General features: G+C 37.9%; 2 protein-coding genes across 5 annotated transcripts; both read right to left on the bottom strand.

Moving 5' to 3' along the window:
* Positions 1–513: 513 nt before the first annotated feature.
* Positions 514–7,129, bottom strand: Spt7. Of its 4 annotated transcripts, none has more exons than XM_071680504.1 (8): positions 7,025–7,129; positions 5,939–6,112; positions 5,706–5,805; positions 4,587–4,702; positions 3,195–3,429; positions 1,901–2,076; positions 1,164–1,334; positions 514–771 (listed from the first exon to the last, which is right to left on the bottom strand). In XM_071680504.1, exons 2-8 carry the CDS (start codon positions 6,109–6,111, stop codon positions 687–689), a joined length of 1,056 nt encoding a protein of 351 aa, XP_071536605.1. In that variant the 5' UTR covers position 6,112; positions 7,025–7,129; the 3' UTR covers positions 514–686. The 4 variants fall into 4 exon arrangements, with proteins under 4 accessions (XP_071536605.1, XP_071536603.1, XP_071536602.1 ...); XM_071680502.1 differs by having other exon boundaries at positions 6,995–7,125; XM_071680501.1 differs by having other exon boundaries at positions 5,939–6,119; positions 6,995–7,108.
* A 1,164-nt stretch (positions 7,130–8,293) lies between these two features.
* Positions 8,294–13,626, bottom strand: Srp19 (signal recognition particle 19). Its single transcript, XM_071680499.1, has 5 exons — positions 13,496–13,626; positions 12,775–12,850; positions 11,925–11,984; positions 11,535–11,650; positions 8,294–8,474 (listed from the first exon to the last, which is right to left on the bottom strand). Exons 1-5 carry the CDS (start codon positions 13,549–13,551, stop codon positions 8,345–8,347), a joined length of 438 nt encoding a protein of 145 aa, XP_071536600.1. The 5' UTR covers positions 13,552–13,626; the 3' UTR covers positions 8,294–8,344.
* Positions 13,627–24,669: the final 11,043 nt, after the last annotated feature.

Below are 24,669 nucleotides of genomic sequence, written 5' to 3'. Positions count from 1 at the left end.
CTGAGGAATTAAAGTGTAAAACTTAAACTACCAAGGGAAGTTAACTGATAAGCTGAGGGATATTGATAAAATGGTTCAAAATATTGAGGGGTTGTGAATGTACATGAAAACTGCATCAAGAAAGACTGCCCAAGACGTGAAGACGTGCAGGACACATTTAAGAATATGTTTTGAAAGAAAGCTACACTCTGGAATGAAAATATAAAAAAAAAAAAAAAAAAAATGGTTTTGTGAAACTGAATTTGGAAGGAAAAACTAAGTCTCATGAATATAGTGATGAGTATAAGCACAAAAGATGAATGGAAAAGAAGTATCATTTTAGAATGGAAAATTCTACTGCAAGAATATCATACATATCTCGTATAAGAGCTCTCATTTGTGAATGAGATTTAACAACTAAGTACAACTTTCTGGAACAAGTATAAGGCAAAAATCATGCAAAGTATGGTAAATTCAACTGTATTTTTTGTAAGTCTTTCATACTCAAAGAAGGATCTTAGAAAAGAAATATCATTAAAAAACTCACATTTATACTGGTAGCCATACAATAATCTACTAGGTACAGTATAGTACAACATTACAGTTTTATTTCATACCTAACTGCCTTTCCCACTTTAAAGAGGTAGCACCAGGAATGAAAAAATATTGGGTGAAACTAATAAAATTTCTGAAAACATTGCTATAATCTACCGGGGTGTTAGAGGGTAAAGTTGGTATTGTTGTACAGTAGCTGGTGAGTTCTGTACAACATCTTCTCCATCACCGCCAACTCTGTAAAACATGATAGGTGGTTAATATCTTTCTTACTTCTTACCTCCTGCTGCTTGCCCCCTACTGGCAAATTAATGTTTTTTTTTTTAGTCCAAAAGAGATGTCTCTCGCATCTTCAAACTCCACTTCATACAATTACAGACCTTTACACTGAATGCCTTTTCATAATAAAACTGACTAGGAAAAAAAATTTTCATTACCAACATGTCCTCTATACTTTTATATCTGCATGTAATTTTTCTTATTATTTCACAACAATTTAAAAAAAATTCTTTACCTCCATATCTGCCTTACCTTAAATCAAACACCATCTTGTAATTTCTTTGTATATAAACTGATTCCGATATCCTACTTGCAAGATGAACATTAAAGAATACTAAATGTGAACTTACTGACTGAGTACAGAGAAGGGATGGAGAGATAATTCTGGATCAAGACTTGATGTACTTTTTATGGAGGGAACAGATGCTTCGTCCATTCCTGGAGCAGAAGCTCCTCCAGGTCCACCATGCTGACTGCCACACTCATCAACCCACCAATCACCTGTGCTCTCTCGCCTTGACCTTCAACCCCATAACAAAAAAATAAACAATTTACATATCTGAAATCTGTCTCTGTACTTGGAGACACAGTAGGTACTGATATATATGCAACAGCCCATCTGACTTTCAGGCCAAGGAAAAAATTATCTAGGATACAGACAACCTTTACCTGAATATGATAACTCAGGCCAATCTGGTTCTAAGCTAATTCAAACATAAAATCTAATGTTTTTGACTTAGATGGCTGAGTTTGCAGAGCATGTATATGACCAAATGAGAAATATTACAGCCTGAATTCCTGTACTGTGAGACACGAGCACTGCATGAGGTGTGTGGTATTTTGACAATGCAGGAGGGTGTCCAAGTCACTCATTGGCTAGCAGACATGCAAACAAATGTATGAGCTGTCTTGACATTTTTCTAAGAGGGCTTTTGATAATTACACATCTTCAAACTAATGCAGATCAATGTATGTATGCATGTAAATATAGAACAATAATTTTTTCAAAACATTAACTTTGTTCAAAAATATCACAAAAATAATTCTACAGAGGTATTTAACTGAAAGTTATACAATTATTACATACCCAGGAGTGGAGATGTTGGCTTCTCTATTCTGTGTGAGTGTCAAGTATTGGTGGTAGAGTTGAAGACTCTCCTGGCGTACACGTGCATGATACAGCATCACACGATCACGGTACATTTGATGAAGCTCACTCATGCTTCCTATCCCAATGTCATGTAGTGTCTGTTCCACGACATCCTGCATAATCCAACAGAATATCTTAGGTCTCTCATTCACTAACTGCATTTGATATTAGTCAAAGTGCAGCTAAATCACTCAATACTGAGATTCTGAAGTATACAACGTACAATACTGCTCTCAAAAAGGGAATAACATTAATCAAGAGTGAGACCATATTCATACACTGACTATGTATGAAGAAATATGATTCTCTGTCATCTACCCTATATACCCGAAAATTAAGCACCTGATGTATGTTAACAAAAATTCTTTTGTTACACTCATCACTTCAATAAACTAAAAGCATACAAAGAAAGGCCTCATTTGCTTCCATCTACTCTCCAGATGTCATGTATAATGAACCAAAACCAGACCCTCCATCCACAGATACCCCCAACAGACCATTCCATGGTTTCCCCTGACTACTTCCTATACCCTGGTTCAATTTCATGACAGCAAGTTGCCCCCTGCATACCACGTTGCCACAATATCTCATACACACACCATACCCTCCTGAATGTTCAGGCCACAATATCTTGAAGCCTTTCTCATTCCATCCTTCCATCTCGGAACAGTTTGGTCTCCCCATTCTTCTTTCTCTCTTCACTTCTCACACATTCATCCTGTGTCAACCCCTCTTCACTCATTCACTCCAAATGTCCAAAACCATTTTTAGCACATTTTCTTCAGCTCTTTTAACCACACTTTTCTAATTACCACACCTCTCTCATCCCCCTTTCACTAGTTACTCAATCAAAGCAACTCACACCACACCCTGTCCTATAACATTTCCAACAAATCCATTCCTCTCTGCTGTGCCATCAACAAACAACTGACTCACTTCCCAGGCTCCCTTACCCCCTACAGCCTCCATACTCATCCCTATCTCCAAAATTATTAATGTTAGAAACTTTAATCTCATCATCAAGTTCCATCAGTTTCCACCTCAAACCTGATGATCACTCTTTTACATTTGATAATTATAATCAAACACTAAGACTACTCTTACAGAGTACTGAAGACAGAGCTTCAATTCTCCACTAAGAAGATATGAGTTCAATTATATATGCAATATATATTCAACTGAAAGACAGTTACAATTTTTGAGGAAGAAGGGAGACTTTTACAGAACTCACATGGAAGGGGCATCTATCACTCAAAAGGAGGTTGTCAGTATTAGCCCTCAGAATATTTGTCAGCTTGATCAAAAACTCATGTGTAATGTCCGTTAGTAGCCGAAGTACACTTTCTGCAGTATCCGTGTAGCCAGTATGAGCACATATTGTCGCTACTGCCTTACGCAATATAAGTCGGGCTGTTGTTCCCTCAACTTCAAGCAGCTGTGGTTGATTTTTGCCACTAGTAAATGCCCTGTGGAAAATATTCAGTATCATTTCATAACTAAACACTGAAAAACTAATTCATTTTATGCAATATAACAATAACATAGTGTACGATAATAAATGTCAATAAAAGTTGGGTGGTTTAGTAAGTGCAAGAAACATAACTGAGGGGCACTTTGGAGACAGGGTTTGGGGTTGGAGAAATGGATATAGAGAAACATACATGTGTCTGAAAATTATACTAAAGACAATGGGAAATGTTTGATATACTAAATCAAAATGGAGGTGGTACGACAAAGCAGAGAGACGGATAAGGAAAGAATATCTGAGAGTGTAACTGCGTAGTGAATGAAAATGGATGTGGAGAGAAAAAGTGAGGTTAAATGACAGTCGCAGAAAATGTGTGCATGAGTGACCTGAACAAAGGAAGTCCCATCTGAGAAGTAGGATGAGCTTTCCAAGGTATAGGCATTCTGGAGGTTCCTCTCATCAGTTCATTAAACCAGTGCACATAATCAAATTTTGTTAGTATTTTATTGTTATTACCTACTATCCATTACAAGGGAGGAAAACAAAGATTCTTTCAACACTCAAATAAGTATAATAAATGTAGACCCCTTATAATAACATATATTCAAGTGGATACAGAGTGATGTCATCACATGAAATTACCTTATGACAAGATCCTATCATTACACCTAAAGGTTTTTTGTCACCAATGTAGTGAGATTAGGACATAATGGTTGGAGTTGGAAGTGGTTTTGGCCAGTCATGCCTCACCTGGATGTTATCTACATCTGAGTATTATTTTCATGACTAAAATTTCTTTTCTATGCCTGCGATATATGGTTCCTATTGGCCTGCATAGAAATGTGCAGATTGATTCATGCTTTGCAAAGGCAAATCAATGCAAATTTAATATAATGATGAATATGTTCTTAAATATTGCATAGTACTTGTTACAAAGTTTAACAATATTTGCACTTTCTAAATTTACTGCCACATGAGTCTCTTTCATTACTGGCACCATGGATAATCTTAAACAATAATGTCACAAAGCCCCATTTACATTTCATTTGCTCTTAAAAACTGCTATGGATGCTAACCTACACATTCCCTTCCACTCTGCCATCTTATATATAGGAATAGAACATCTGTAAAATATAATAGAATTATTTAGCATACGTGTGCTCAGGTGGTATGAAGTTTAAGAAGTGTGGCTTCGTGGTTTTGCGATCAAGGGGTGGATCTTCTGGAGGTGGTGGGCAGGAAGGAAGACTACCACCATCTATACCAACACTCTGAAAAAAATTGTCATCAAAAGTAAACTAAATTTTGTAGTGTTATATCAATGCACTATATCAAAAATAATATGTTAATGATGACAATGCTGATTTTAGATGTATGTAAAAAAAAATAATTCTATGAATTTTCTCCATATAAATTTTGCAAATGACATTATTCTATCCATCTTTAACTCTGATTCTATTTGTAGAGGGAACACTACCACTTTTCTTCACCTAGGTCCAATATACTAAAAGGATATATATACTTCCATGCCATCATCTGTGATTCTAACTTTTTCAATGTGTTGATACACCATTTTAACATCTCCATCTTTGCTCACAAAACAACTCCAATGCTTACAGTAACATATTCCTTTGCATCCTCATGTGAAGTATCTAACACTACCTCTGTGAATGCATAGGTTGGGCCTTGGAGGGAAAAAAAAATACAGAACAGGAAGGATGTGCTGGAAATGAAATGTATAAGGACAATGTGTGATGTGAGGCAGATTGATCCAATAAGAAACTATAAGGTAAGAGAGATATGTCGTGGTAAGAAGAATATGTATAAGAGAACCGAATAGGCTGTGTAAGAGGAATAAGAGAACTGGATAGGCTGTCCAGAAATTGTTTGGACATTTGGAGAAAATAATGAAGAGAATATAACTATAAAAAAGGAGGGAACAATGAAAGGGGAGATGAGAAACAGAGGTGGAGTGCTGTCAACGGGTTGAACTTGGACATATGAAGCAGTTATGGGAAATCATATAAAAGTCTGGAGGGTCTAATTGTGGGAGGGGTTTCTGGTTTTGGTGAAGCTAGAGAGTGAATGTGAGTGAATGAAGCCATTCTTTGTCTATTCCTGGCACTACCTTGCTATCTTTGAATTTATTTTATGGTGACCAAAATGGCACAAGTAAAACACACCCAAATCAAAGTCATCTATGGTGAAAGTAAAAGAAAGATATTACCATGGCCTTAAAATTTGCAAGAAACAAAATGTAAAAATTTCCCTTACCTGAGCTCTACTTATGAGCAGTGCAACTTGTCTCTGGTACTGCAAAAGCCGTATTGCCTGTAAAACCATAGGGTCAGTTCGACAAAATTCTGCAGGAAGTCTGAAATTATCAAAAAATCATATAAGTTTGTTGCTAGTTCACAAAAATCATGTCAAAGATTTGGCCAACTAAAGAAGTTTCAAATGCATCATTAGTAGTGATTATGGTACATTACTGACTATACTGTACTTACATTTGGAAGGAAGGGGTTTCTTCCTGTGAAGGCTGATGGAGGGTTGGTGATGTAGGTGGTGGTGGCTGAGGGGTTAGAAGATCTTCCATGTCTGAGCTACTAAGTCCCCAGTCATCGTTGCCATTACGTTGAGAATCATGCTCCTCTCCCCAGTGGCTGCCTGCACAACTCATTCTGAAATCTGGTCATTCTAACTGACAACAATTTGAAAAATGTATTTCACCAAGATTTGATAAAACAATAATAGGTCTAAAGATCCTGGCTGAATATACTTAATTTTTTTCTTAAGGTGCCAGTTTTGAAAAATTCAAACTTCGTTATTATATATCCAATATATCTTAGGAGAGATACAATACTAACCACGTATCTCTGTGTTTTAAAAAGGCAACAAAGGGGGTAGTAGGGCGGGGGTAGAAACCCTCTGCTGTTGTTTTGTGTGTACAGATAGTTAAATACACATTAATAGACCCCATCTGCTTGAGGTTACACCAAAGGTGTAAAAGTTACCTACATCAGTCAATAGAGTAGATTATGAATACCTTCTCAGCAACTGAATGCAAACATCGTAACTCAGAATGCTAGAGGATGTTAAGTGAGGTTTTAATAAATCCTGATGATTATCATACCTAATCCCTTACTTTACCCCAGATCATCATAGCCATTTATACTGCCATTATCTATCACCAGTATCGTGAGATAAGATATAATGCTTTCAATCACATTCCAAAGTCCTTGAAATAGGTATAAATATTTCACAAATGTGTCTCTTCCAACTAAAAAAGTTAGTTCTAATGTGCTCCTTAACTGGAAAGTCATGGCTCAACTTTATGATCTTTCACATACAAATGGATCGTTAATCCGTTTAGGAGCCCTAGACTAGTACTCTACCAGGAGTTCATTGTGATTACAGAAATACCTGTACGGCACAATTCGGGGTATCATACTTTAACGATTTTAAATAAGGCCATAACGATTAAGTACGTCATGAGTTCATTGATGTAACACTATGTAATACACTAGTAAATACAATGTCAATTGGAATTTTAAGACCCTCACCTAGTCAGCGAAATGAGCGCAGAAATATACCATTATATTGTAGTGGTGGAGCAGAATGTGTCCAGTCGTCTGTTTGTTGACATCTTGACGTAACGTCAGCGGCACATTTTCTTGAGCGTGACTTAAACTTCGATTAGATTATTGAAAATCTACGATGAATCAAAATTACCAAGTAGATTATAAATGAGGCTTGTAAAGTTTCTGTTGACCATATAAGACTAATACATTTTTTTTATCTTTACCCCATATTTTCGCGGAAATACCTCTGCCGCCTGATGAAGTATCGCTCATCAAATATGTTCTAAATCCACCCTAAAGGTATTTTTGCAGTCTCAATAAACTATGTAAGCCACGTTAAACTTAAGTAGTCATTTCCCAAAGGTATGCGACGCAGAGCTAAACTATTATGCAAGGCTGAATTTACCTTAACACGACTTCCTGCCTCAGGTAGCAGGAAGAAGACTACTTTCGGGCAATAGGACTCTTCAATGAGGTTTCCCCGTGTAGCAAAAAAAAAAGAATAAAAAAAAAATGTGGCTTCTCGTCCCACTGCCATAGATATCTGTCCAGGTCCCATCATCGATAGTGCCATCCTGAACAGGCAGAGTAGATAGGCAAATTGGTCTTGGTATGCTCCTTTGGTCCCATGTTGTTCTGGTATTCTGACTACGCTACAGACCGTATTAATATACTTGTCCATAGCTAGCAGCATATTCTCCATCTCTTCTCATGAATAAACATGCGATTTCTATATTAACATCATGCACCTCTTCATACTACCCTGGACTTTCCAACCTGATTCTAGGATGAATGAATAATGGAAATCCTGGAAGACCTGCAACAGCCTTCATGTTTTCACTTGGAGACTTGGTTGATAAATGCCGAGGCCAAGTCGAAGACAACTCTGCAGGGTCCGGACCACAACAGTTGTATCAAACAGTTTGGGACAGATGATCCCATTTCCAACCCCACTTGACACAAAAGATTTGCAATTGTCTCTGTGCTGTTCAAAGGCTTTAGGGGTTTGGCCATACCTGCTTTGTACATAATGAGTCCTTCCCTTAGTCAACATCAAATGCATTAAAATTTTGCAGATGATGTATCAATAAAGCACCGATTAAACAGTCTGGAAAGCTTTCTTAATCCATCTCTATCTCTGATGCCAGCTCCAGTGCCACTTCTAAAATCTAAGTGCCTCGCCAGTAAGATCAACTAAATATTACTCACTATGTTGTACATACCATCTCTTTATTGGGATGTGTACATAGCATTTCCAAGGATAAAACAAAAGTAAACTCATAAAGGCAGATATCCATTTATTTCAATGCTCCAAAGATCCTTTACAATACCCTATTTCTTTTTCTTTCCCTTGCCCTGTTTACCCTGTTGCTGCTGTGAATCCTGGTTATGTTTGGGGTTCGTTCTTGTTTTCAGCTGGGGAATCTTTTCAGCTGTAAACAGCAAGACGTCATCACGTGTTCTGAAATTACAATGAGAATAATATGAGTCATGAAAAAATAACTATTTTTTTTGTTCTGAAATGAAAGCACAGTGGCAAGATAATAATTCTTTAGTTTCTGCAATTGTGATTCCAATTATGAGTACATACAGTCTCATACTGAGAAAAAAAAATGTCTTGTAAGCCTCTGTGGACTCAGTGCTGGGAGGATAAGTTTTAAGAAAGAAACCATGACCAAGGCATTTTCATCTGGATTCAAAGCTTACCTGTAGATTACATTCAGGAGGGTTCTACTTATGTTGTCCTACACTTACATTATCCAAATCTTTTAAAGTTGAAACTAAATCTGGTAGTTTATAATATGAATGCACATCACTTTTATTCTCATTAATCCTTGTTAGTATATACGTCAGACAAATGGTAAATCTGGTCGACTGGTATCAGTTCATCTTAATCAAACAATAATTCATCTGATATACTAGATACAGTAAATATTCAATAAACATTTTTTCTAAATAAACTTTGTCACCCATTATCATTAATAAAAAAAGTAAGGTGAAAGCAAAAAGCATGGGATATAAGCTATGAGTAAGGGGTTTGGTATAAAGCAGGGTGAAGGGAAAACGGTAAAGAATATGATAAAGTGAGGGAATCCAGGATGATTTATGAAAGGATTATGCAATTCATATTTCTATAATCAAAAGTGAAATAAAAGAGGGTGTATGACTGAGTTATGAAGGGGAATAAAAGGGTGATATTTCTATGATCATAAGTGAAGTGAGAGAGCATCGAGGATTATAACCCTTAGAGGACAGAGCCAATAAAATCTAAGTGGAATTCAAAGAGAGAGGTAGGGATGCTGTTTCCTGTGGGGCAGGCTGGCGCCAGGAATGGATGACGGCAAGCAAGTATGAATATTTACATGAGTATATATGTATATGTCTGTGTATGTATATGTATGTATGTCTATATGTTGATATGTATGTGTGTATATGAGTAAATGAGCCATTCTTTCTTTGTTTCTTGGTGCTACCTCACTGATGCAGGAAATGGCGATAAAGTATAATAACAATAATAATAAAAATATATAAATAAAATACATGTCATAACTTACAGAAAATATCAAGGTAAGTAAAACAACAAGCAAATCTATTGCTGTGCAGACATTTACATTCAGTATGCTCTCAGCTTATTGCTGGTTTGTTGACATATCCACCTTCATGTTTTTTCAGCCAACACCAACTTCTTACTGATCCACAGAGGACTTTTCTCAGGGCTAATACTTTGACATCTGCCAAATCATTATCACTATCACTGAGGGTACAGACATCAGATATAGGTAGATAGATAAATAAACTATCGTTAATTTGCATAGGGTCATTGAGTTATCATGGCAAATAAAACTCAAGGGTTCTTTCCTGGAGCTTGAGACATAAGGCATCTCTACATACTGATAAAGCATTTCTTCCAGTTTAAATGATGGTAGGAAAAGTCAACCCATGCAAGTGGCTAAAATTTCTATCAAGAAAATGTTAGTTGAGAAAGTGTTGGAAAAACATTGTATACTAGATACAGCACATATCATATACAGTAAATATTATATGAAAAGCATTGATGATCAAGAAAAGAATATATGAAGAAAGATTTTGGAATGTGTCAGACTGTGCGATGTGGATACAAATCTACCACAGGTAACAATGACTTCTGTACAGACGGAGGAACATGCAACCTTAGGAAACAACAGATTAAGTAATTCCCTTAATGCAAAGTAGTGTTACAATGCTAATGCACATCAACACAGTGATGAGTAATATATTTTATTATATTTATTATACTTTGTCGCTGTCTTCCGCGTTTGCGAGGTAGCGCAAGGAAACAGACGAAAGAAATGGCCCAACCCACCCTCATACACATGTATATACATACGTCCACACACGCAAATATACATACCTACACAGCTTTCCATGGTTTACCCCAGACGCTTCACATGCCCTGATTCAATCCACTGACAGCACGTCAACCCCGGTATACCACATCGCTCCAATTCACTCTATTCCTTGCCCTCCTTTCATCCTCCTGCATGTTCAGGCCCCGATCACACAAAATCTTTTTCACTCCATCTTTCCACCTCCAATTTGGTCTCCCTCTTCTCCTCGTTCCCTCCACCTCCGACACATATATCCTCTTGGTCAATCTTTCCTCACTCATTCTCTCCATGTGCCTAAACCATTTCAAAACACCCTCTTCTGCTCTCTCAACCACGCTCTTTTTATTTCCATACATCTCTCTTACCCTTACGTTACTTACTCGATCAAACCACCTCACACCACACATTGTCCTCAAACATCTCATTTCCAGCACATCCATCCTCCTGCGCACAACTCTATCCATAGCCCACGCCTCGCAACCATACAACATTGTTGGAACCACTATTCCTTCAAACATACCCATTTTTGCTTTCCGAGATAATGTTCTCGACTTCCACACATTCTTCAAGGCTCCCAGAATTTTCGCCCCCTCCCCCACCCTATGATCCACTTCCATGGTTCCATCCGCTGCCAGATCCACTCCCAGATATCTAAAACACTTCACTTCCTCCAGTTTTTCTCCATTCAAACTCACCTCCATTGACTTGACCCTCAACCCTATCGTACCTAATAACCTTGCACTTATTCTCATTTACTCTTAACTTTCTTCTTTCACACACTTTACCAAACTCAGTCACCAGCTTCTGCAGTTTCTCACATGAATCAGCCACCAGCGCTGTATCATGATGAGTAATATGAAGGAAAAATAATACAAAATGTCCAAAGATTGTGGTGCTATAAAGAATGTGAAAGATTACATACAGGAACTTTACTGCACAAAGGGAGAAGATCTACATGACAGACAGTCAATAATGCCATGAATATATATCGTGATAATAACAGACACTACATTCCTGATTGGAATTTTGGACTATATTTCATCTTTTTAGCATTATGTCAAATTTTAAGATCTGCGTATATTTCCTGCAAAGACCATGGGATTCATTTTTTTCCTTTTTACATTAGTGAAACACACAAAGTAAATACACATTACCTGAATTTGGGATTTATAGACTCTCCAGCTTGGTCCTTAATCTGCACACGGACTCTACCCCAATATGGTGGTTCCTTGCTCTTTTCACGACAATATATTTTACGTTCACCCATCACCTAAAATTAAAATAATTAAGTCAACTCCCACTTTCACAGCTATAGGTAATTTCTTTTAAGCACTTTACCAATGCCCATAAGGTGAAAATCTCTAAGTTTAACCTAAATGGGTTCAAATATGAAAAGAATTATTAGTCCTATACATATGTTTTAGATGAATACAATACACATCTGAGGTTAATGTTTGAATCATGTATACTACATGCAAAAATGTTAGTTTATATTTTCATACCAAAAACAATAGCAATAAATATGATTAGCAGACTGAACTTACCTGCAAACCTGAAGTGGACAACACATCTAACATCTCCTTGCATGTTGGTGCTGTAACTGCCTGAGGAAAGATAAACCACGTACAGAAAAATATAGGTAAATATAACATTTCATATGACACTGAAGAATATCTAGAAATTTTACAAACTGATGACAAGCTGATGTAAGCCAGCATTTAGCTTGTATCAACAAAACACTTATGTGGAACTCTACAGAAGAAAGAGGCAGCATGGTGTGGGGTTAAAACATTAAAGTAACGAACATATATTTTATATATATATATATATATATATTTTTTCATACTATTCGCCATTTCCCACGATAGCGAGGTAGCGTTAAGAACAGAGGACTGGGCCTTTGAGGGAATATCCTCACCTGGCCCTCTTCTGTGTTCCTTCTTTTGGAAAATTAAAAAAAAAAAAACGAGAGGGGAGGATTTCCAGCCCCCCGCACCCTTCCCTTTTAGTCGCCTTCTAAAACACGCAGGGAATACGTGGGAAGTATTCTTTCTCCCCTATCCCCAGGGAATATATATATATATATTTTTTTTTCATACTATTCGCTATTTCCCGCGATAGCGAGGTAGCGTTAAGAACAGAGGACTGGGCCTTTGAGGGAATATCCTCACCTGGCCCTCTTCTCTGTTCCTTTTTTTGGAAAAAAAAAAAGAGAGGGGAGGATTTCCAGCCCCCCGCTCCCTTCCCTTTTAGTCGCCTTCTACGACACGCAGGGAATACGTGGGAAGTATTCTTTCTCCCCTATCCCCAGGGAATATATATATATATATATATATATATATATATATATATATATATATATATATATATATATAAGCTTTTGAACTGTTGTACCTTGTCTTTGGGAATTCTTCGGCCTTCAGCTCGTGACTTCCCTTTGTTAATGTATGCAGGATACAGACATATCCACCTGAAAAACCATAAAACTTATAAATTCCTTTAGATCCAAACGTTTTGTTGTTGCCTATGCATCGATATATTACTATAAATCTAAATTCTCAAATATACCATTTCATACGAGAAAAAGGGATGGGAAGAGTTAAAGAATGACAGGAGGAAGGATAGAAGAAATACGGGTAGAAACTTAACTTTGAAAGAAATGAAGCCGTCTTCATTTCTATCCAGTTAATCATAATTTCCAGGCTGGAAATAAACATCTAGTATCTTAAGATAAGTTTCTTCTGTAACAGGTTGGACTCCTTCGAAACCAGTTCTTTAATGAGCATATATTGCACTCTTTGTCGGTGATATAGCAGCTCTATGAAGTTTCGTGATAGGGCGTTTCCTTTAAATCCACATTTTTCGGTGATGGCCTTAATATGGTGCTTCACTACCAATCAAATAGTGATGCCATAACTCTGCTTCACGTAGCATAGTCGATTAATTGATAAAATAAGCAATGGATTGTTTTGAGAAAAAAAATCATTTCCAAGATGTTTCCATCCTACATCTTAATACGTATTGAAACGACCGTTATCTATTGACTTCCCATGTACTTTTTCAAAACGAGTATCTTTAAACATTAACTTTAATATCAACATTTGATATATCTTACCTGTCATATCCATCTGGCAGTTTAGTCATAGTACGTGGTGCAGCGCCCGTCGCCATGTTGCATGTTTACCTCTTCCAGTGTTGCCATCTAAGAACTACTTCATTGACCCTTCTCAGCATTACCAACCTAAACAATCCTACGATATTCCTACTAAGCTTGAAGAAGCTTAAGTTTTGCTATCATCATTAAGAATGATTTTAAAGATTACATGATCGCAACTAAGTATTCATTGGTCTCATTTTCAAACATCATTTGGGTAGTGCTTATATTGTACGTCCAGGGAAACATTAGTATGCATATTCAAGTTTAACGATGAACATACTCTTCCACAATTAATGTTCCTATTCACAACTGTTGAATGAAGTCGACATATTCCGGAGATAATATGTCTAATTGGGAGTCAAAATAGATGACATATCATTAGTGATTATAGGTAATTTCAACAGAAATGATGACTGGTAACATATTGTCAAAGAATGTGAATTTTAGCCACTTTCCTACTTGTATTTTCTGTTTTGTTCAGGGGGAATAACTTTCCATTTAGAATGAACAGAGGGTGTAAGGTGGATCCATGCATACCTGGCGTTGAGTGATTGAAGACTTCAACGAATATGCATTCTGTTCTTAGTGATCCACTACTCCATCTGCATAATGCTGAATGATTTATGTTGCTACTGTGTTGTCACTCCACTGCCAATTGAGAAGCTAATGTATATAATGCTTTCTGGAGTTCCCATTAACAGAAAGACATTGAGAGGTTTGTGTCTTTCTTGCTAGAGACTGAGTGTGAATGAATGTGGCCTTTTTTGCCTGTTTTCCTGACACTTACCTTGCTGAAGCAGGGGGGAGCGATGCTGTTTCCTGAGGAAGGGGTGGCGCCAGAAATGGATGAAGGGAGGTATGATTATGTGTTTATATGGAAGGTATTAAGAATATATGGTGTGGGAGGAAAGTTGTTAGAAGCAGTGAAAAGTTTTTATCGAGGATGTAAGGCATGTGTACGTGTAGGAAGAGAGGAAAGTGATTGGTTCTCAGTGAATGTAGGTTTGCGGCAGGGGTGTGTGATGTCTCCATGGTTGTTTAATTTGTTTATGGATGGGGTTGTTAGGGAGGTAAATGCAAGAGTTTTGGAAAGAGGGGCAAGTATGAAGTCTATTGGGGATGAGAGAGCTTGGGAAGTGAGTCAGTTGTTGTTCGCTGATACAGCGCTGGTGGCTGATTCATGTGAGAAACTGCAGAAGCTGGTGACTGAGTTTGGTAAAGTGTGTGGAAGAAGAAAGTTAAGAGTAAATGTGAATAAGAGCAAGGTTATTAGGTACAGTAGGGTTGAGGGTCAAGTCAATTGGGAGGTGAGTTTGAATGGAGAAAAACTGGAGGAAGTGAAGTGTTTTAGATATCTGGGAGTGGATCTGGCAGCGGATGGAACCATGGAAGCGGAAGTGGATCATAGGGTGGGGGAGGGGGCGAAAATTCTGGGAGCCTTGAAGAATGTGTGGAAGTCGAGAACATTATCTCGGAAAGCAAAAATGGGTATGTTTGAAGGAATAGTGGTTCCAACAATGTTGTATGGTTGCGAGGCGTGGACTATGGATAGAGTTGTGCGCAGGAGGACGGATGTGCTGGAAATGAGATGTTTGAGGACAATGTGTGGTGTGAGGTGGTTTAATCGAGTGAGTAACGTAAGGGTAAGAGAGATGTGTGGAAATAAAAAGAGCGTGGTTGAGAGAGCAGAAAAGGGTGTTTTGAAGTGGTTTGGGCACATGGAGAGAATGAGTGAGGAAAGATTGACCAAGAGGATATATGTGTCGGAGGTGGAGGGAACGAGGAGAAGAGGGAGACCAAATTGGAGGTGGAAAGATGGAGTGAAGAAGATTTTGTGTGATCGGGGCCTGAACATGCAGGAGGGTGAAAGGAGGGCAAGGAATAGAGTGAATTGGAGCGATGTGGTATACCGGGGTTGACGTGCTGTCAGTGGATAAGGCATGTGAAGCGTCTGGGGTAAACCATGGAAAGCTGTGTAGGTATGTATATTTGCGTGTGTGGACGTATGTATATACATGTGTATGGGGGGGGGGGGGTTGGGCCATTTCTTTCGTCTGTTTCCTTGCGCTACCTCGCAAACGCGGGAGACAGCGACAAAGTATAATAAAAAAAAATAATAAATAATGTACATACCTGTGTATACGAGTAGATGGGCCATTCTACATCTGTTTCCTGGTGTGGGAAACAACGATCAAGTATATATATATATATATATATATATATATATATATATATATATATATATATATATATGTAATATATATATATATGTACATATACATACTTTTTTCATTGGGAAAATAATTATATATATATATATATATATATATATATATATATATATATATATATACATATACATACTTTTTTCATTGGAAATATATATATATATATATATATATATATATATATATTATTTTTTTTTTTATTATACTTTGTCACTGTCTCTTTTAAACTATTCGCCATTTCCCGCGTTAGCGAGGTAGCGTTAGGAACAGAGGACTGGGCCTTTTTTGGAATATCCTCACCTGGCCCCTTCTGTTCCTTCTTTTGGAAAATTAAAAAACAAACGAGAGGGGAGGATTTCCAGCCCCCCGCTCCCTCCCCTTTTAGTCGCCTTCTACGACACGCACGGAATACGTGGGAAGTATTCTTAATCCCCTATCCCCAGGGATAATATATATATATATATATATATATATATATATATATATATATATATATATATATATATACTTTTTTTTTTTTTTTTTTTGCTTTGTCGCTGTCTCCCGCGTTTGTGAGGTAGCGCAAGGAAACAGACGAAAGAAATGGCCCAACCCACCCCCATACACATGCCTTGATTCAATCCACTGACTGCACGTCAACCCCGGCATACCACATCGCTCCAATTCACTCTATTCTTTGCCCTCCCTTTACCCTCCTGCATGTTCAGGCCCCGATCACACAAAATCTTTTTCACTCCATCTTTCCACCTCCAATTTGGTCTCCCTCTTCTCCTCGTTCCCTCCACCTCTGACACATATATCCTCTTAGTCAATCTTTCCTCACTCATTCTCTCCATGTGCCCAAACCATTTCAAAACACCCTCTTCTGCTCTCTCAACCACGCTCTTTTTATTTCCACACATCTCTCTTACCCTTACGTTACTTACTCGATCAAACCACCTCACACCACACATTGTCCTCAAACATCTCATTTCCAGCACATCCATCCTCCTGCGCACAACTCTATCCATAGTCCACGCCTCGCAACCATACAACATTGTTGGAACCACTATTCCTTCAAACATACCCATTTTTGCTTTCCGAGATAATGTTCTCGACTTCCACACATTCTTCAAGGCTCCCAGAATTTTCGCCCCCTCCCCCACCCTATGATCCACTTCCGCTTCCATGGTTCCATCCGCTGCCAGATCCACTCCCAGATATCTAAAACACTTCACTTCCTCCAGTTTTTCTCCATTTAAACTCACCTCCCAATTGAATTGACCCTCAACCCTACTGTACCTAATAACCTTGCTCTTATTCACATTTACTCTTAACTTTCTTCTTTCACACACTTTACCAAACTCAGTCACCAGCTTCTGCAGTTTCTCACATGAATCAGCCACCAGCGCTGTATCATCAGCGAACAACAACTGACTCACTTCCCAAGCTCTCTCATCCCCAACAGACTTCATACTTGCCCCTCTTTCCAAAAGTCTTGCATTTACCTCCCTAACAACCCCATCCATAAACAAATTAAACAACCATGGAGACATCACACACCCCTGCCGCAAACCTACATTCACTGAGAACCAATCACTTTCCTCTCTTCCTACACGTACACATGCCTTACATCCTCGATAAAAACTTTTCACTGCTTCTAACAACTTGCCTCCCACACCATATATTCCTAATACCTTCCACAGCGCATCTCTATCAACTCTATCATATGCCTTCTCCAGATCCATAAATGCTACATACAAATCCATTTGCTTTTCTAAGTATTTCTCACATACATTCTTCAAAGCAAACACCTGATCCACACATCCTCTACCACTTCTGAAACCACACTGCTCTTCCCCAATCTGATGCTCTGTACATGCCTTCACCCTCTCAATCAATACCCTCCCATATAATTTGCCAGGAATACTCAACAAACTTATACCTCTGTAATTTGAGCACTCACTCTTATCCCCTTTGCCTTTGTACAATGGCACTATGCACGCATTCCGCCAATCCTCAGGCACCTCACCATGAGTCATACATACATTAAATAACCTTACCAACCAGTCAACAATACAGTCACCCCCTTTTTTAATAAATTCAACTGCAATACCATCCAAACCTGCTGCCTTGCCGGCTTTCATCTTCCGCAAAGCTTTTACTACCTCTTCTCTGTTTACCAACTCATTTTCCCTAACCCTCGCACTTTGCACACCACCTCGACCAAAACACCCTATATCTGCCACTCTATCATCAAACACATTCAACAAACCTTCAAAATACTCACTCCATCTCCTTCTCACATCACCACTACTTGTTATCACCTCCCCATTTGCGCCCTTCACTGAAGTTCCCATTTGCTCCCTTGTCTTACGCACTTTATTTACCTCCTTCCAGAACATCTTTTTATTCTCCCTAAAATTTAATGATACTCTCTCACCCCAACTCTCATTTGCCCTTTTTTTCACCTCTTGCACCTTTCTCTTGACCTCCTGTCTCTTTCTTTTATACGTCTCCCACTCAATTTCATTTTTTCCCTGCAAAAATCGTCCAAATGCCTCTCTCTTCTCTTTCACTAATACTCTTACTTCTTCATCCCACCACTCACTACCCTTTCTAATCAACCCACCTCCCACTCTTCTCATGCCACAAGCATCTTTTGCGCAATCCATCACTGATTCCCTAAATACATCCCATTCCTCCCCCACTCCCCTTACTTCCATTGTTCTCACCTTTTTCCATTCTGTACTCAGTCTCTCCTGGTACTTCCTCACACAAGTCTCCTTCCCAAGCTCACTTACTCTCACCACCCTCTTCACCCCAACATTCACTCTTCTTTTCTGAAAACCCATACAAATCTTCACCTTAGCCTCCACAAGATAATGATCAGACATCCCTCCAGTTGCACCTCTCAGCACATTAACATCCAAAAGTCTCTCTTTCGCGCGTCTGTCAATTAACACGTAATCCAATAACGCTCTCTGGCCATCTCTCCTACTTACATAAGTATACTTATGTATATCTCGCTTTTTAAACCAGGTATTCCCAATCATCAGTCCTTTTTCAGCACATAAATCTACAAGCTCTTCACCATTTCCATTTACAACACTGAACACCCCATGTATACCAATTATTCCCTCAACTGCCACATTACTCACCTTTGCATTCAAATCACCCAACACTATAACCCGGTCTCGTGCATCAAAACCACTAACACACTCATTCAGCTGCTCCCAAAACACTTGCCTCTCATGATCTTTCTTCTCATGCCCAGGTGCATATGCACCAATAATCACCCATCTCTCTCCATCAACTTTTAGTTTTACCCATATCAATCGAGAATTTACTTTCTTACATTCTATCACATACTTCCACAACTCCTGTTTCAGGAGTACTGCTACTCCTTCCCTTGCTCTTGTCCTCTCACTAACCCCTGACTTTACTCCCAAGACATTCCCAAACCACTCTTCCCCTTTACCCTTGAGCTTCGTTTCACTCAGAGCCAAAACATCCAGGTTCCTTTCCTCAAACATACTACCTATCTCTCCTTTTTTCACATCTTGGTTACATCCACACACATTTAGGCACCCCAATCTGAGCCTTCGAGGAGGATGAGCACTCCCCGCGTGACTCCTTCTTCTGTTTCCCATTTTAGAAAGTTAAAAAAATACAAGGAGGGGAGGATTTCTGGCCCCCCGCTCCCGTCCCCTCTAGTCGCTTTCTACGACACGCGAGCAATGCGTGGGAAGTATTCTTTCACCCCTATCCCCAGGGATAATATACATATATATATACACATACACACACACACGCACATATACACACACACACATACATATATATACATGTGAAAAATGTAAGAAACAATTTAGAAAACTGAAACTTCTAGCTTGAAATGAAATGAAAAAATGAATGTCACATAATGGTTCAACCTCTGGCTATGGAAAGGAAATGTTTAATTTATTTACACAAAAGTCAATAGTAGTTCTCATCAATTTAAGCGCTGTATCAATAAGCTTCAATGTCTAAGCTACATTTTTTCCAATTTCACTATTTTCTTGTCAAAGCACCATGTATGAAAACTATATATATATATATATATATATATATATATATATATATATATATATATATATTTTATTTTTATTTTTCTTATTATACTTTGTCGCTGTCTCCCGCGTTTGCGAGGTAGCGCAAGGAAACAGACGAAAGAAATGGCCCCCCCCCCCATACACATGTATATACATACGTCCACACACGCAAATATACATACCTACACAGCTTTCCATGGTTTACTCCAGACGCTTCACATGCCTTGCTTCAATCCACTGACAGCACGTCAACCCCGGTATACCACATCGCTCCAATTCACTCTATTCCTTGCCCTCCTTTCACCCTCCTGCATGTTCAGGCCCCGATCACACAAAATCTTTTTCACTCCATCTTTCCACCTCCAATTTGGTCTCCCTCTTCTCCTTGTTCCCTCCACCTCCGACACATATATCCTCTTGGTCAATCTTTCCTCACTCATCCTCTCATGTGCCCAAACCACTTCAAAACACCCTCTTCTGCTCTCTCAACCACGCTCTTTTTATTTCCACACATCTCTCTTACCCTTACGTTACTCACTCGATCAAACCACCTCACACCACACATTGTCCTCAAACATCTCATTTCCAGCACATCCATCCTCCTGCGCACAACTCTATCCATAGCCCACGCCTCGCAACCATACAACATTGTTGGAACCACTATTCCTTCAAACATACCCATTTTTGCTTTCCGAGATAATGTTCTCGACTTCCACACATTCTTCAAGGCCCCCAGGATTTTCGCCCCCTCCCCCACCCTATGATCCACTTCCGCTTCCATGGTTCCATCCGCTGCCAGATCCACTCCCAGATATCTAAAACACTTCACTTCCTCCAGTTTTTCTCCATTCAAACTCACCTCCCAATTGACTTGACCCTCAACCCTACTGTACCTAATAACCTTGCTCTTATTCACATTTACTCTTAACTTTCTTCTTCCACACACTTTACCAAACTCAGTCACCAGCTTCTGCAGTTTCTCACATGAATCAGCCACCAGCGCTGTATCATCAGCGAACAACAACTGACTCACTTCCCAAGCTCTCTCATCCCCAACAGACTTCATACTTGCCCCTCTTTCCAAAAGTCTTGCATTTACCTCCCTAACAACCCCATCCATAAACAAATTAAACAACCATGGAGACATCACACACCCCTGCTGCAAACCTACATTCACTGAGAACCAATCACTTTCCTCTCTTCCTACACGCACACATGCCTTACATCCTCGATAAAAACTTTTCACTGCTTCTAACAACTTTCCTCCCACACCATATATTCTTAATACCTTCCACAGAGCATCTCTATCAACTCTATCATATGCCTTCTCCAGATCCATAAATGCTACATACAAATCCATTTGCTTTTCTAAGTATTTCTCACATACATTCTTCAAAGCAAACACCTGATCCACACATCCTCTACCACTTCTGAAACCACACTGCTCTTCCCCAATCTGATGCTCTGTACATGCCTTCACCCTCTCAATCAATACCCTCCCATATAATTTACCAGGAATACTCAACAAACTTATACCTCTGTAATTTGAGCACTCACTCTTATCCCCTTTGCCTTTGTACAATGGCACTATGCACGCATTCCGCCATATATCAGAATGGGGTGGGGACACCACAAAAAGGCCTATGGGACTTAATTGTGGAAAGGGACTGTGACTAAAGCATGACACAACAGACAGAGAATGGATACGAGTGAATGAGGGCTTATTCAAGTGTTCCTGATGATACCTTGTTCATTGTGCAGGAAACAGCAAGCATGAAAGAAAAAGAAGTCATTGGTGAACACCTAAGATATACAGAATTCAGAAATCTTACACAGCACATTGGAAATAGGTTGATGATGTATATGAATGATTTCAAATGATGTACGTACCTAATCCACGTCTAGGAACTGGGAATTCTTATCTCATTTGATGTTTTCATATGCAAGAATACAAAATCTGGATAGTCTTTCATGTAATCTTGGCATTGTTCATGTCATGTTTGAATAAACACAAATGAAGGGCAGCTAAAAATTCATTCTCTGTACATGCATCATTTATTTTGGCTATACTGTAATATGCTTTCACACTGACAGAGGTTATGCAACTAATATATATGACTGTTCTGATACAGAACAGGTTATCATAAGCTATTCTTTCCAGAAATATTCAATGAATGTTTTAATCATACCTATTTCAAACAACATGTTATTTACTGTCTGATCATACACATTTTAAAACTTTAACATCAATACATAATGTTCTTTATAATATCTATATAATAAAGTATATGGAAAATAAGGATTGACAAAAAAAAAAAAAAAAAAAAATTGTGGTGCAAGTGAAAATCTTGAACTGCAGCCTGATATATGAAACAAAGCGCCTGATGAAGAGTTTTAAACAGCAACATTATTTATAAAATTGGATCTTGGAGATTGTTCGACACATTTTCTTGCTCAATTTTGAAATTAGAATTTCTACAGTAGATGCATACCATGAACCTGGACTAGTCATAAAGTCTTTCATTTCTATGAATGCAAGTGTGAAGTGCATATATCAGTAAACTGGCTGTGGGCATTAAGGAACTCTGTCTACACATGGGTATGCAGAGAATAAAGTCACCTCTGGCAAGACTGTATTATTATCAATGGATGAAAAGTAATATAATTTCATCAAAGAACTTCCTACTCTCCCACTCCAAAGGAGACTAATGCTTCTCTGCTAATGGATGCAGTGCAGGCATGAAGCTGTAGGAGCCCCTTAAAAGGGATCTTGGGGTTAGATAATAAAAAATGTTAATTGGCTGCATTACTTTGAAGAGGATTATGGAACTCCCATTTTTCACAACACATGGGATAAACTTTCTTGCCAGTATTACAGTATCATTTACTAACTGCTTTTATACTGATCGGGAATGCTTGAGAAAAATGTTTTCAAGAACTTAACCTTTTGAAGGATGTTAGGTGTTTGTACTATTTAAATCTGTGATGCCTGTTCCCTTCAAGAACCCCCTCAAGGAAGTGGCCATGGCAAGTCTCCATAATTGGTGAACTCCAGAGCCTCTGGAGGTGTTTGCACAAAATTGACAATTTCATCAATACTATACTCATTCTATTATCCATTTCTCTGTACAAACAATTTTAAATTAACGACATATGAATGCACACTCATCACTTATGAAATAACACAAATATGTGTGGCTTAGTAAATTAGAATCCAAAACCAAAGCTTCACAGCTAGCAGATATCGAATATCAAAGTTTGGAAGCTGATACTAATAGTGAAAGTATTAATGCTAATAATAAAGATTTCTATATATTTCAATCTCACAATCATGAAAATTATGTGGGCACTCCAGTGATAACAAATGATAAAAGTAACAATGATACTCACATATCTTACTAATGTGTTAATAAGACATTACTCACATATTTAGGAAAATGTACAGCTTATAGCAAAGTTTAAATTACTACACTTTTCCATTACTTAAACTTTATATTTAGAAAAGCTACTTTCTTTCAAATTCACAGAAAGTACATAAAATATGAAATGAGGAGTGCCAGCACTTGTGAGGATGAAACACTAAAAGAAATGCAGAAATATCACAATCAGTGTAAAGTCTCCCATAATCTCCAGCAAGCTGAAAGAGTTGTCAGAGAAAATGAAAAAAATAAATAAATGAAGGGGCTCTATGGATAATTATTTGAAAAAGTACCATATGTAAATGAAATTATGATAAACTTTACTGTATATGTATATAGCCAAGTGATGGCACAAATTCTACTAATGTATGGGAATTGCACCACACTCAAAAATCCAATTACAGAAAGATCAAATTCTCTAACAACCATTGCTATACTGCAATATTCTATACATATTCTCATCAATGATTTGTGGTATTATATGTCTGCTTGGGATATTTACACCAATTACCAATAAATGTTGACTTCCTCTTAAAGATTGTAAGAAACTTTCTTATTAACTTGAATACACTAGTATTAATATTTACTATCACTCAATTACAAATTACTTTTATAAAATAACTCCTTGTACTGCTAGTCTCTGGAGTTTTCATTCAAAGTTTGGCTATGAAAACCATAATAAAACATCATGTCAGTTGATATTTTCAAATTACAGCAAATGGTAACCACAAGAACTCTATGACATAATTAGGAATAATAAGTGGTTACTTGGTGAAATCATATAACTGAGGCATCTAGATGCTTTTAAGTAACATTAAAAGTATAATACTCAAAACATTATTACGTGATGTCCTTCAGTAATCAAGTTTTGAAACTAGAGCTCTTCACATTACTAAAATAACCTTCCAACCTATTTTAATAAATATCATGCAATACAAGAAAAGTTCTAAACCATACTCTTGATTACATTAATGCACTGCCACTAACTTTGTTTTAATACTAACAAAGTGATACCAATTTGCATGTCATCCACAGTACTCACATGGGCAAACCAATGAGAAATATATCAAGGTTTTCAAAATTTCACAAAAAATATCTATTCAATTGCTTTTTACCTTCTATGATGGTTTAGACGATGTGCCAGATTATCCCTCACCCCCTTTTTTGTGTGTGTGCACACACACATGCAAGTCTGTGTAGTAGTTTAATAGCTAGTCAAGAATTATTACACAATATTCACTGTCCTTCACTAAGCATGACATATACATCAACAAGACCTTCAAAAATTCACAAAAGATCCAATAAGTTATCTATGTTTTTATGGGGTATATAATCACAGAATCATGAAGTCTGTTGGGGATGAGAGAGCTTGGGAAGTGAGTCAGTTGTTGTTCGCTGATGATACAGCGCTG

The sequence above is a fragment of the Panulirus ornatus genome, chromosome 31 (genome assembly GCF_036320965.1).
Source record: "Panulirus ornatus isolate Po-2019 chromosome 31, ASM3632096v1, whole genome shotgun sequence".
NCBI classification, from domain to species: domain Eukaryota; kingdom Metazoa; phylum Arthropoda; class Malacostraca; order Decapoda; family Palinuridae; genus Panulirus; species Panulirus ornatus.
Note: the sequence above shows the minus strand (reverse complement) of the source record. Positions and strands in the feature narration are given on the sequence as shown.